We start from the raw sequence: 13,583 nt of genomic DNA on the forward strand, positions 1-13,583 counted from the left end.
GAGTTTGTTCTAATTTTGTACTCTTAACTCGTAAGAGAGATTTTGATTCCATCTATGGATGATAATTTTATTTTTAATGTTCTAATAATAATTGAGAAGATGATTTGGATTCATATGAGTTAAGGGTTTTCCATCAATTCTACAATCAAAACATCAGCCCATATTGCAAAGGTCTCTACTTGGAAAGATGCGAATACATCGAAAATCATTGTTTGCATCAAGTTTGATGCGAATATGAGTTTAGGGTTTTCCTTCAATTCTACGATCAAAACATCAACGTAGATTACGAAAGTCTCTACATGAAAAGATGCGAATACATCAAAAATCATTGCTCGCGTCAAGTTTGAAGCGGTGGAGTAGAGCTATGGTACATATACAAAATAGTTATGATTTTGATAGTAAAAGTTACGTTATTTTCTGTAAGTTTTTTCGGAATAATTCTTAAATATTGATATCCACCGTTGCACGCTTATATCCAATACGTGATTTACACATGGACGGATTAGATGACAACTATTCACAAAGGCATTGTGTTGCCCTGTTGGGGGTTAGGATTCTAGAACAAGGGGAGTTAAGTATAATATAAGGGACTCAATTCTTGCAAAATGTGGGGAAAGGGGACTCTATTTATTTTATAGGGGAAAAGAGGACTAGGGTTAAATTTCCAATGTTAGGGGGTATTTTCAGGTGAGTTAACTCACCTTTAACCCAAGAAGAATTAAGTCTTCTCATTATTGCCTTGATTAAACCAGACAAATTCAATCCCTTCATTAATCATTTCTGCTGATTGTTTTGAAAATATAGCTGTTTGAAATTAAGAAAGTACAACAGCAATACAAAAGCTTTGTTCTTGAAATTTTTTTAAATGTTTGTTATCCAAAAAAAAATAATTCTTTCAATATTTTTTTAATGTTCTTCATCTCTCTGGTTTGTAGCTTATTTGTCTTGCATTTGTAGTAGAAGCAAACATCGTAATTTTAGTGAAGGCTTGTAGGGCCCTAATTTTTTTTTTTAAAAAAAAAAAATTATCGATAAGCCTAGTGTATATTGCAACCAAAGGTTAAGGAGAGTTTCTAAGAAAGTCAAGCATCCTTTTATGAGATTTCTAATATGCCCAAACTATAAATAAGTGGATGGGTGTGATTATATAAGGTGGTAGGTGGGTTAACAGTCCATGTGAGTCAGAGTTAGTTTATGAGATGATCATTTTAATTAAAGAGAAATGTGGAGTTAGAAGGTCAAGGATGTAATGAAAATGATGAAAAAAATAAACATTCAAAGTATTGTAATTCTATGCCTTATTATTGTTCCAAAAAGAGGAAGGAACTCTTTTTTTATTAGTCTTAAGTTAAAATATTTACCAAAAAAAAAAAAAAAAAAAAAAAAAAAAAACATACTCTTTTTTTTTAGTTGACCAAAGTGACTCAATTCTTTAACCAAGGGGATTCAATTCTTTCCCTTATATAATTAGAATCCACCGAAAACTCAAACCCATTCTAGCCCAGTCCCTTTTCCCTCTATAAAATAAATAGAGTCCCCTTTCCCCACATTTTGCAAGAATTGAATCCCTTATTTTATACTTAACTCAGAACAAGGGAGTTTAGGGTCGACTCTTTTTTTACGAAGCACTGTATTTATTATTTATAAAATCCCTATTCCCAAGCAACTCGTCTTCTTCGTCACAACTCTCTTTCTCATGCAACTCACTCACAAACCTTACTTCTCTTAACAATGGCGGATCCTAGACCTGCCCTTCGCTCCTCAAAACACGCCCGAATTATGGAAAATTTTAAGAATTCTGTTTTCAATGTCGCTAATTCTTACTCAATTAAACCCTTTTCTCCCTCTCAAATTGCTTTTATCGAACAGCAACTCCTTTTAGCTTTTCCTGCTTTTCAAACTCCTACTCATCCTACTTATACTGCAGTATGTTTTACCATTTTTATCCTTAATTCTTCGTTGATTTTTTTTTAATGTTATATTTGGTGATCGTTAATTAGGTTTACATAATTACCTTTCTGTTAAAATTTGTGGTTTTTTTGTTATTTTTTCTTATATTTTTTTTTTTTGCCGATTTTCTGCATTTTTTGGGCTTAATTTTGTCGAATTTCTGCCAATGTTCTTATGGTTATTTTGTTGAGTTTATTTTAATATATTTTTAGTGATCATTGATGGAGTTTGCATAGTTGAAATTTCTGTTTATTTTGTGGATTTTTTAAATTTAATTTTTAGTGATCATTAATTGGGTTTGCATTATTACCTTTCTGTTAAATTTTGTAGGTTTTTTTTTTTTTTTTTTTTTTTTTTTTTAAATTATTATTTTTTTAAAAATATTTTTTTTTTGCCGATTATCTGCATTTTTTTTTGGGATTAATTTTGTTGAACTTCTGCCAATGTTCATATTTTTTTGGGTTTTTCATATGGTTATTATGTTGAGTTTTTTAAATTTAATTTAAGTGATCATTGATGTAGTTTTGCATTGTTGAAATTTCTGATTTTTTTTTTTCCACTTTATTGATATTTATTATTAATTTTTAATTTTATTACTTTGCAGATGATAGAAACTGCGGTGAAGGAGTTGGATGAAGAATATGGGTCGAATGAGGAGTCAATTTCGAAGTATATAAAGGAAAATTATGATGGTTTACCATGGGCACACAGTGTGTATTTAAGCCATCATTTGAGTAGAATGTGTGAAAATGGTGAGATTGGATGCACTTCTGATAATCGGTATACCACACCAGCGTTAATTGAGGAGTGTAATTCGAGGGGTGAACCGCTGAAGCAAAGGTTGGGGAGGAGGATTAAAGAGTGTGCAGTTGAGGAGGGGAATTTAGGTGGACAAAAAGTAGCTGAAGTGAGTGGAGATGTGATAGGGTTTAAAGAGGAAGACATCATGGTGTTAAGGAGGAGCAGGGTGAAGCGCAGAAGGCGGAGTTGTGTGGTTGAAGAAGATGATGAATCTGAGGGAGGTGGAATTGTTGGAGAAGAGCACAATATTTCTAGGTGTAGCCAAAACATGGTGGTTGATAAGTGTAATGAAGCGGGGGTGCTAGAAGATGAAGATGATATAGCTTGGAGGAGCAGGAGCAGAAGGCGGAGTTCTGTGGTTGTTGAAGAAGATGATGAAGTTTGGGGAGCTGCGGTTGTTGATGGAGGGCAGGATATTATCAGCAGTAGCAATAACTTGGTGGTTAGGAGGCGTAATGAAGAGATGGTGCTAAAAGATGTGATTGATTTGACTGGCGAAGCTAGTGAGACATCTGAGGAATGGGGTGGTATTGAAACAGTTGGTGAGGATCATGATCTAGTGAATGTGCCTGTGGAGCAGTTAGTTGTTGGCGGCTTGAAAAGTGAATTACTGCCTACAGAATGCCAATTTGAAGTGAAATGTCAAGCCCTTCCTTTAGACGATGATGAGTGTGAAAGAAAATCCGAAACAAAGTTATTGGTTCCATCATCTGTGGGAGTATTGCAGGCGAAACATGAAAGTGAAGTTATAACTGAAACAATGTCCATGGATGAGGATAAAAGTGCTGCTGAATTGGTGCTTGAACCTGTTGAGTGTGTTGAGAAGTCATCCATAAAAGATTTGGTCTTAAAGGAAAGTGAGCTTTTGATTAGGATTGATGTTGATGAGGTGGCTGTTAAAAAATCGGCCTTAAAGGAGAGTGAGCTAATGATTGTTCCTTTTGAGGGAAATACTCCACTAGCTGCTGTCAGTGCTGGAACAAATCCAACCTCAGTGAGAATTGATCCCATGATTGTATGTGGTTTGCCAGTCGAGCAAGAGCAACCACAACGGAAACGTTCGGTGTATCACACAAAAAAGAGGTTGAAAGCTTGCCAAAAAAAAATGAAAGTCTCTTCAAAATACGTGCCATCTTTGCCAGCTTTAACTGTGGATCGTAATCTTCTTGATCGCAGCCAGCTACAAGAGCTTTCTTCTCTGAGAGATTTTGAGACCAAGGTAACAGTCTTAAAATGTGTAGGAGCTAGGAGCAGTTACTCTTGTCTTATTTGATGTTTCCATCAAGTGAAAACAAAATGAGAATCTATACTAATTATACTAAAATGTGTTCCTATAGCACATGTGTCATGTGTGATTTGTCGCCAACTTTAAGCCCTAGAATCATGTCACATACTCAAGCCACCTATTTAGTGAGTAATTGTACTTCTATACTTTTCTTTGATTAATATACTATTCACATACGCTACTTTTGCTATTTTTGTGATATTTGCTTAAAGAAAAACAGTCATGTACTCATGTGTAATCTTTAGTAGAGTCGTCTATATTTTCAAAAATATCATTGTTTTTAAATAACTTTTCTTATTAATAATGCAAGATATTAAAGCTTGTAATTATGCATTTTGCAAGCATGAAAAAGAAATTGTTTCACATAAAACGAAGGAAGTTTTACCTTTGACAACAAAAAAGAGCCATATGTAGCTTACTGGAAATTTTAACTCTAAAGATCCTCAAAATCAACGTAGACATACTAGCCTTCAACATATGATAATATTGTTACCAGTTAACCTTTTATTTAAAACTTTAGGGTAATTTTGTGACATTGTAATCAAATCATCAGGTAGTGAAAGAAGAGGATTAGTTAAGATCTATTTTTCAAATCTAACAGTACATGCGTCAATGAAATGGCACTGGTACCTAGATATGAACTTGGAGGAGCCAAGGAGGAGGGAGGAAATCAGATGTGATGGTAATACTAGATCTATATGATGGCAGTTGAACACAGGGCTATTGTGGGGTAGTTGTGTGGTGCTAATCACTAGGGACTAAGGTGGGGTTGTCTTCTTTAATGAATAATGATGAGGTTTGTGGTGGCTTTATTTTCACAGAGAGTGGATGGTCTCTGCGTTAAGGCATTATAGAGGGGTGAGAATAATGGAGAACAATGTCTGATGATGAACTAGGGGAGGAGAGAGTTTAGGCCAGGGAAAAGATGTCAAGACATTGGGCTAATGATTGTGTCTTTAAATTGAATTAGTGATTCCTTGCTGAAAGCTGGATAGATTTTTTTTTTTTCCCATTAAATTTCTTTTATGATAGCCTTTTCTTTAGTGGTTGTGTATATGCCTATGCTATGTTACTAGTACCCTTCAGATACCTGTTTCGCACAATTAACAATTCAATAATTCATTTTGGACTAAAACACATGCTTCTGTGTAACAAGTGTCTGTGCGCTTTTACTCTTTCATGTTCATGTGTGACTGGAATTGTCTTAATTTTTGACTAGTGATACTGACTAATAGTTTGGTGTAGATTTTTGGACTTTCTGGTTGATAATTACCAAATAAATCGGGATCCTGTTTCCATTAGTTTACGTGTGTTGCATAGGTTATTATTTTGTTCCAGTGAAGAATTCACGTCTGTGCAGGTGGTTTCCTGATCTAGATCTAAATCTGCAGTTCCCATTTAGAAAATTGCTATTTCACCCCCAAGAATCCAGTTCTAAATTGCAATAATCAACTTTTAATTTTTTGGAGTAGCAATTGGCATCATTCTATTGCTGTTCCATTCAGTAAATGCTTGTACAACAGATTCTTTGATTAACCTACATGTATAATTCTGCAAAATATCAACTTAACCTCTAAAAAGGTTCCTGTTTTTCTTTTCTTACCAAAGTTTCTGCATGATTTGTGTTTTCTTTAATTTTTATTGATCTTTTTAAGTATAACCATTTGACACAGCTGGTTAGGTGAACAAGAAAAAATTGGCCTTGAGTTTTTGTTCGTTCTCATGAATATTTAAAAGGTGGATAGCTCCATAATGTTTTACTTTGAATTTTCGTCTCTTTTGAATTTGCCTTTTTCTGTTAAAGATTAGATAGCGCTAGTTCTTTTAGTGGAAAGAAGAACTATACAGTTAGAAAGATATCTTTTATACTGCTGAGTGCCAGTTTTTATTTTAGTTTATTTATTTCATTTGTATTTATTGACGATGCTAATTTTTCAGCCCTGTTCAACTCTGTTGGAGTCTCCAAATTTCAAGGGATTACCTGCTGGTCAAAGTCAACAAGCTTGTTCATCATCTTTGATTGATGGTTTCAAAGATCAGCTGGATAGACAGAAGTCTCTGGACCCTTGGCATAGTAGCTGGGAAGAGCTTATATCTGTGGATGACGAAGAGAACCTGCCCCTTCAACAGGTGTTGGAAAAGTGTGGTAAGCGAAGAAGGCATGTAGCACAAATGCTGACACAAAACAAACCTTTAATGACGGAGGCATCATCAATATCAAATTCAAATTCACATGTAAATCTGCCTAAGAGAAAATAAAAACAACCACAGCAACAGCGACTACAGAAGAAGCTGAAGCCACAGGATCAGAAGTGTAGTAGTTTTGAGGCAGATACTGTTGCTGCAACTGAAAGCATGACACCACCATCACTTCACATGGTGGAATGGAGAAACAGACAGAGCTGTGTGGATCATGTACCTCAGATTGGAGTAGTGGATTCTGTAGAAGAAATTTCTGATATGTTGCCTCATCACCAGCATCTAGGACAAGGTAAGGATCAGGGAAGCTCACTACTGTTCGAACTGGCAGCGGAAACTTTTCCATCGAATGATGGTCATATTTGGAAAGATAACCAACAGACTAGGGGTGACCATACTCTTCTTTGTGAACCAGAAAATTCAGCCAAAGTAAACACAGTAGAGTTATCCCCGACCCAGCATCTGAATGGACAGAAAGATGAGCTGTATATAGGTGAAATGGTAACCACTGCTGTAATAGAAGATAAAGTGTCAACAATGGATCAGAAGTACCAGCAGCTCATCGACCAACAGGAGCCTACAGAGGAAACTACCACATCTTTTTTTTTGCAGCGTCAGTGTCTTTGGGAATAGGAAGTGCCATCTAAACCAGCATCCAATTTGGTTGTTGAAGAGACACCCTCCAAACTTTGCCAGATTAATTAGATCAGCAACCGTGAACTGGCAACTGATCAGCAAAATGTTTGTCCTGAGGTCGAGCCATCTGAATTTATTGCTACAGAACATGTTGTGTCAGATATTCTGCAATGCGAGCAAGAAAAAGAAAAACACCAGAAGCAGGTAGAACCATCCTTGCAGAATCCCAAGCATCAAATAGAACACCAAGAAGTAAAAAGTCAAATTGATGGTAGACTTCAGCCTCTAGAAGCAACTATGTGTACCTTAGAAGAGGAAAATGTTCCTACAAGGCCCCAGAAACAAGTAGAAGAAAGCAAAGAAGATGCCGTGCCTTCATTAGATGAGCAGCTTCAGCTGCAAAAAGGGCTTCCTAAACCTGCAACTCACTGGAATCAAAAGCAGCAAAACAAACAGAAGAGAGGCCGGGGAAGGCCTCGGAAAGAAGAAAGTGCAACCAAGGTAAAGGCTGATTTGCTGACTTTGCAACCTCAGGTAAAGAAACGGGGAAGGCCTCGGAAACAAAAAGAGGAAACCGAGGGAAGTGCAGTAGTTATAATGAATGTGCATCTTCAGCAAGAAGGATTGTCTGAGCTGGAAATTGATCAGAATCCCCAACTGCAAACAATGCAGTCTAATAATGATGGTCCAGAAAGGCCACTGAAGCAAGTAGAAGCAAGCAAGGAAGATGATCTAGGCTCTTCAAACTTGCATTTCCAGCCGCAAGATGAGTCATCTGAATGTGCTTTTTCTTCCAACACTCTGCATAAAGTCATACTGCTAGAAACGGATGGCCAGAAACAGCTGTGGATAGAAACAGATGGAGTCCAAGAAGATGCAGTAGTTTCTTCAAATTTGCATTTGCATCTCCAAGAAGGGTCATGTGAACGTTCAGCTGGTCATTATTCTCAGCAACATACCAAAGACATGAAAGAAGAAAACCTAGAGAGGCCATGGAAACAACTAGAAGCAGCCACCGAAGATGCAGTGGCTTCTTTAAATTTGCATGCTCATTGACAAGAAGGGTCATCTGAACCAGAAAGTGGTCAAAATTCTCAGCAACAATTCAAACAGCCAGAAAAAGATTGCCAAGGAAGGTCACCAAAACAGATAGAAGCTTCCAAGGAAGATACTGCAGCTTCATCGATATTGCATCTTCAGAAACTAGCCGGGTTTTCTGAACCAGCAACTCTCAGCATATCACAGCAACACATCAGTGAGAAATTGCAAAGTGAAGTTCACAGGACATCTGAAACTGGACAAACAACACCACCCTCAGACGATGAAACTTGTCAACAGCTGAAGAAGCACAAATTGCACATTGGAGGTCAGCGTCCTAAAACAACAGCAATGACTGCCTCCTCTGACAATCAGCCTGATCAGCAGCAAAAAGAGTTGCTCTGTCATGAACAAGAAGGAAGTCAAGGAGAATTTGAAGGAGGTCAACGTCCTAAGACAAGAGCAATGACAACCTCTTCCAACAATCAGCCTGATCAGCAGCAAATTGTGCAGCGCCGTCATGAGCATGAGAGAACTTGTGGAAAATTTGAAGGAGTTCAGGGTCCTAAAACAAGAGCAGTGACAACCTCAGACAATCAATCTGATCAGCAGCAAAATGAGTGGCACTGTCACAAACATGAGGGGAATCTAGGGAAATTTGAAGTTCAGCGTCCTAAAACGAGAGCAATGACAACCTCCTCTGATAACCAGCCTGATCAGCAGCTAAATGAGAGCAATTGTCAAAAGGCAGCAAAGATTTCAGTAGTTCCGTTGGCCTCGATAGACCAGCTGCGCTCGAGAATAAAACTTCAATCTCTGGATAGCACTTGAATTAGTCTTGTCCACTATGCAGCCAGGTAAAATGCCATAATTTACACCTTATATTGCAAAATGTTCAGCCTTGTGATTGATAAAACTAACCCATGCCTGATTACCCGGCTCGGAATACTTTATGTGAAACTCAAAACTCAACCCGAAATCACTTGATCTGAATTTGACTTCACCTGACAAAAAATATAATGATTATCTATACTATATGTTATTAGGTGTTCCTAAACAAGCCTACATGCCACGTGGTGCTCCTCAATTAGTCTTTCATTTCACGTGCTTAAAAATATGGATTGTACAAGATTTGAATCCGCAACCTTAAGTTTAAAAACTAAAGTGTTAGCCACGTAAGCTATCATCATATACATGTCTTCTACCAAAATTAAATATAAGTAAGGATTTCAATTATGGAATAATGCAGTAACTCGGGGCATCGCCCGGGCCTTAAAACTAGTTTTATCATTAAATCATATTCGCAATGGAGCCGAATATGACCTAACCTGTAAAGTCAACCCAAAGATGATCTGACGCAAACCTGAATCAACCCAAAAGTGATCTGACCCAAACCTGAAATCAACCAAAAGGTGGTCCGACCCGAACCTAATATCGACCAAAAATGATTTGACCCGAACTTGATTGCAAGTGGTTGAATTAATATCTAATTTTTGCTGAAGGACAAATCTTTCTATACTGCATTAGTAATTCTTCATGGCTGACTGCAGAATTACCTGACTAGTATGATCTTTTTTATCAAGTAAAAGACTAGTTTGTGCCTGTATAAGAAATGGTCTTAAAATTTTATTGTCTTATCTAAATTTATAATTTTAAATGCATTATATAGATAATTTTGGCATAAAATTACAAAACTTCAACTATTATAATAAAACTTTCAAAATTTAATTTTTTGGCTCCTTTTTAATCTTGTCATATTGGAATATCTTGATTGAATTTCCTATATTTATTTGTTCTTTCCATTTTGTCTAGTTTTCTCTCTTGGTCGTGGCTACCTTTTTTTTCGGTTGCATGACTGTTAATTTGTTCTTGGTTTCCTTTTTCTCATGCTAGAAAATTGATTTATAATTTTTAATTATGAACGTCTTGTTTGCCTAATTCAAGGTGAAAACAATTGAAATTTCCTCTTTTTCTTTCTTTTTTTTTTTTTTTTTTTTTTTTGGCTCATTTCTTAGTCTTCTCTCATGCTAAAATATAATTGAAATTTACTTTTTTTTTTTTTAATCCTTGTTTTTTTGGTCTAATTTTCTCTTATAATCTTGTTGTCTGTATCCCCCTGCATGATTATTGATTTGATCTTAGTTTTTTTTTTTTCCTTGAACTATTTATTTGAATTACTACCTTTGTTAATTTTTAGTTGCAACAAAGCGGTATTATTTGTGAGTCATGAAATTTCTTTGTTGCAACAAAAAATTAAGGGAGGTAGTACTTTTTTTTGTTCATTTTTCTATCCTGATCTTGGTTTCCTTTTTTGTTCCCCCTATTGATTGGTGCGTGATGAGTGATCATAATAAAATGCTTGCCTTTTATATGCGAATGATGTGGCATACTTGAGACTTTGAGAATGGATTGAGCCTTAGCTTTTGCTTAATTATCATTCACCCGCACTTTGAAATAATAATATAGATTGCATTAATTCCTAGTTTTACCCTGTCCTTTTAATTTTTCGAAAATAAACTCTCTTTAGATTAATTGGTTCTACTTTAGTCTTATGTTATATGCATTTGGAGCTAGACACTTTAAAAATTGATCTCAAGTACAAACTGAATAAAAGGAATTACAAAATGAATAGTTCAATTTAGTTTGGACATCCGTACCCTTAATTTAAGGGTGTGGTCATGGTCTAATCCAGATAAAGATCATAACACTTTCTTCTTTTTTATGTTAATTACTTTCTTGTAAGGTTTTTAAGCTGTTAGAGAACATTTTCATCTCTATATAGTTGTGAGAGATCATGGATTTTCCTTTTCAAGGATTATCATGTAAATAGACATTGTTCTATCTTAGCAATTAACTTTTTAGAATGTTGCTATTTTTTTTATTTTTTTCGAAAGGAAAGATGTTTTAGAATGTTGCTATCACCTCAACTACGGTGGCGTAAATGTGCAGTTGCGTACATCTTTTATAAAAATAAGAATTGCCTCAAATGGATGCCGTAACATAAGTTATAAATTAAAGCTTAATATCCCTCAAGTTAAAGAAATATATCAAGCCCAAACCTCAACTTAGGATCAAACATAATTATATGTGTTTTCTATGTCTATTCTGGTTTATCCTGCTTAGGAGGATTTTTTTCGTGCTTTACGCATCAAGACTGTTTGGAGATACTGAGATATAATAATAATCTCTTAACTAGATGTGTTGCTGGTTTGCTGACAGTCCATCTTTAACTGATTTTAAATCATCTAATTTCTAAAGTTGCTTGTTCACACTTCTTGCCTGATGAAAGTGCTGGTTTTTTTAGCTGAGAAAGGAATTCTGATGTGGTTTTTCAAAAGTCAATTGTAACCTATCCTAGTACTACAAATTTCAATCTGCATATCAATAGTCATTAGAGATAATCTAGTCATATTCACCCAGCCTCTCAGTACATGAGTTTTAATTGCCCTTTAATAACTATCATTCCCGCTTTCTTTCCATCACTTTTATAGGGCAACTAAGGAAGTTCTTCTATGAACTGTTATTATATCAAGATATGTGACAACTTTTTGTGGACATCCAAGACATTGTGTTTGATTGTTATTTCTGGATGGTCTAGTGCACTTCTACTTCATTTGGAAACTTTTTAGACATAATCTGTAACATAGATGTGATGGTTTGAAATTTTGTTTTACAATACTATGTTTTCTTATGAAAACTAGCAGTCTCATGTATATGCCTAATTCATGGAAACAAACTCAGCCGTTAGAAGGGGTGAGATTGCTTAAATCTGCCTGTCAAATATAGGCATATAATTAGTGCTTTAAAAAGGTCTGAGGGATAATATAGTATAGCATAGTTGAATACTAAACACCAGGCATGCTTGACATGGTCTTTAAGTTTGTATTTAATACCTATGACATGTTTGATGTTCATTGTTAATGGGCAAAATGTAGGGGTGTCAATTCGGGTAAACAGTTCGGGTTGGGGTTGGGTTTATCAGTTTCGGGTTATAACGGGTCGGTTTATAACGGGTTGAAATAATTAGCCGGTTGGTTTGGGTCGGTTTTGAAAATTATCGGGTTAGTTTGGTTTGGTTTTTTTTAATTGCAGTTTTTATTCGGATCGGGTCCTTATCGGGTCGGGTTCTAGTCGGTTCGGGTCATAATCAATTTGGGTTGAACTGGGTCGGTTTGAAAACGGGTTTAGCCTGTTTAAAGTGGGTTTCGGTAAAAACAGTTTGGGTCTTAATCAGGACGGGTCGTAATTGGTTCGGGTCATAATGAGTTTGGGTTAAACTGGGTCGGTTCGAAAATGGGTTTCGGTTCAAAACAAATCGGGTGAAATCGGGTCCAATCATTATCGTTTCATGTTATAATCGGTTTAGATTGAACTTGGTTGGTTTGAAAACGAGTTTACCCAATTTAAAGCGTGTTTCAGTTCAAATCATATCAGGTTAAATTTGAGTCGGATGATTATCGAGTCGAATTAGTCAGATAACGGGTAGAAACGGGTCATGTTATAATTAAGTCAAGTCATAAATAAGTTTGGTTTATCGAGTAGTGGGTTGAAACGGATTAAATCATAAACATATTGGGTTACAGGTTGTACATGACTCAGTCATAACGGGTTACGGGTTTTAAACGGTTTGGTCTCAACGAGTTACGGGTCATAAACGGTTCGGTCACAACGGGTTACGGATTATAAATGGTTCGGTCACAACGGGTTACGGGTTGGAACGATTTAGGTTTATCGGATTTTTATCGGGTTTTAATGGTTTTCGGTTTAAAATGGGTCGGGTTATTATCGGGTTTAGACGTAATCGGTTTGGGTTGCTTTCAGTTTCGGGTTGTAACGGTTTGGCTTGATAACGGGTCGGGTTAGTAACGGTTCGCACAAATTCGGTTCAGTTCAATTTCGGGTTGGAAAAAATTGGGTCGGGTCAGTTTTCGGTTTCCAAAAACGGGTTTTAAACAGTTCAGTTCCTTTTCGAATCAGTTCGAAACAGTCGGATTTAACAGTTCAGGTCAGAAACTGACAGCTCTAGCAAAATGTTATCATGCATGTAACTTAACTGGTTGACACCATAGATATGTATAGATGTTTCAAGGTTCTCTGCATGCATAATTAATCTTCTATTGTCTATTGTATCTTGCATGATGACAGAATACAAAAGAGCAAAGTGTGGAAATCAAGATAATGGTGGATTCAGCTGTAATATATTCTAAAATATTTAGTGCAGGCCGGACTATCCTCAGGGTCTTGTCTGTTTTATTGTGGTGTATGTAGGCTTCGTAGTATTTAGTAGATTCTTCGTAATTCATTGTCTGTTAGATTGTTGTTAGGCTAGCAACTTCTAACCTTGTAAGATTACATGTACAGTATGCCTAATTTTCTTTAGGATAGATCAGGAGTGACCCTTGAGCTTGTTTCTGCCAGAAATCTTCCACCGGTATTTGATTAAGTTGAATGTTTGGTCCTTTGTTGTGTTTACAAGTTTTGTATGGGGAAGTAGATTGCGTGCTTTGCCTTTACTACGTTTGAGAAACCAAATTACTTTCACAGGATATGGTAGAGCCTCAAACCTTCCAAGAATTTTCTATTCAGCAACTTATGCCTCAGCTTCAGTAATAACCCCTACAAGCCACTGGCATAAAGCCTTATTATCTTTCCTCTTTTCCCTATTGTTAATTTG

At 36.1% G+C, this 13,583-nt stretch overlaps 1 protein-coding gene across 1 annotated transcript; it reads left to right on the forward strand.

Moving 5' to 3' along the window:
- The first annotated feature begins 1,609 nt into the window (after nt 1–1,609).
- LOC145588709 (uncharacterized) lies at nt 1,610–4,024 on the forward strand. The gene is made up of 2 exons (XM_081645323.1): nt 1,610–1,926; nt 2,555–4,024. Exons 1-2 carry the CDS (start codon nt 1,732–1,734, stop codon nt 4,022–4,024), a joined length of 1,665 nt encoding a protein of 554 aa, XP_081501449.1. The 5' UTR covers nt 1,610–1,731.
- Nucleotides 4,025–13,583: the final 9,559 nt, after the last annotated feature.

The sequence above is a fragment of the Chenopodium album genome, chromosome 17 (assembly GCF_948465745.1).
Source record: "Chenopodium album chromosome 17, dcCheAlbu1.1, whole genome shotgun sequence".
NCBI lineage: Eukaryota > Viridiplantae > Streptophyta > Magnoliopsida > Caryophyllales > Amaranthaceae > Chenopodium > Chenopodium album.

Excerpts from the sequence above, each read along its gene's own strand:
- LOC145588709 (XM_081645323.1), top strand. The coding sequence starts at position 1,732 with ATGGCGGATCCTAGACCTGCCCTTCGCTCCTCAAAACACGCCCGAATT. Across the intron at positions 1,927-2,554 it reads CTCATCCTACTTATACTGCA|ATGATAGAAACTGCGGTGAA; the intron begins GTATGTTTTACC and ends ATTACTTTGCAG.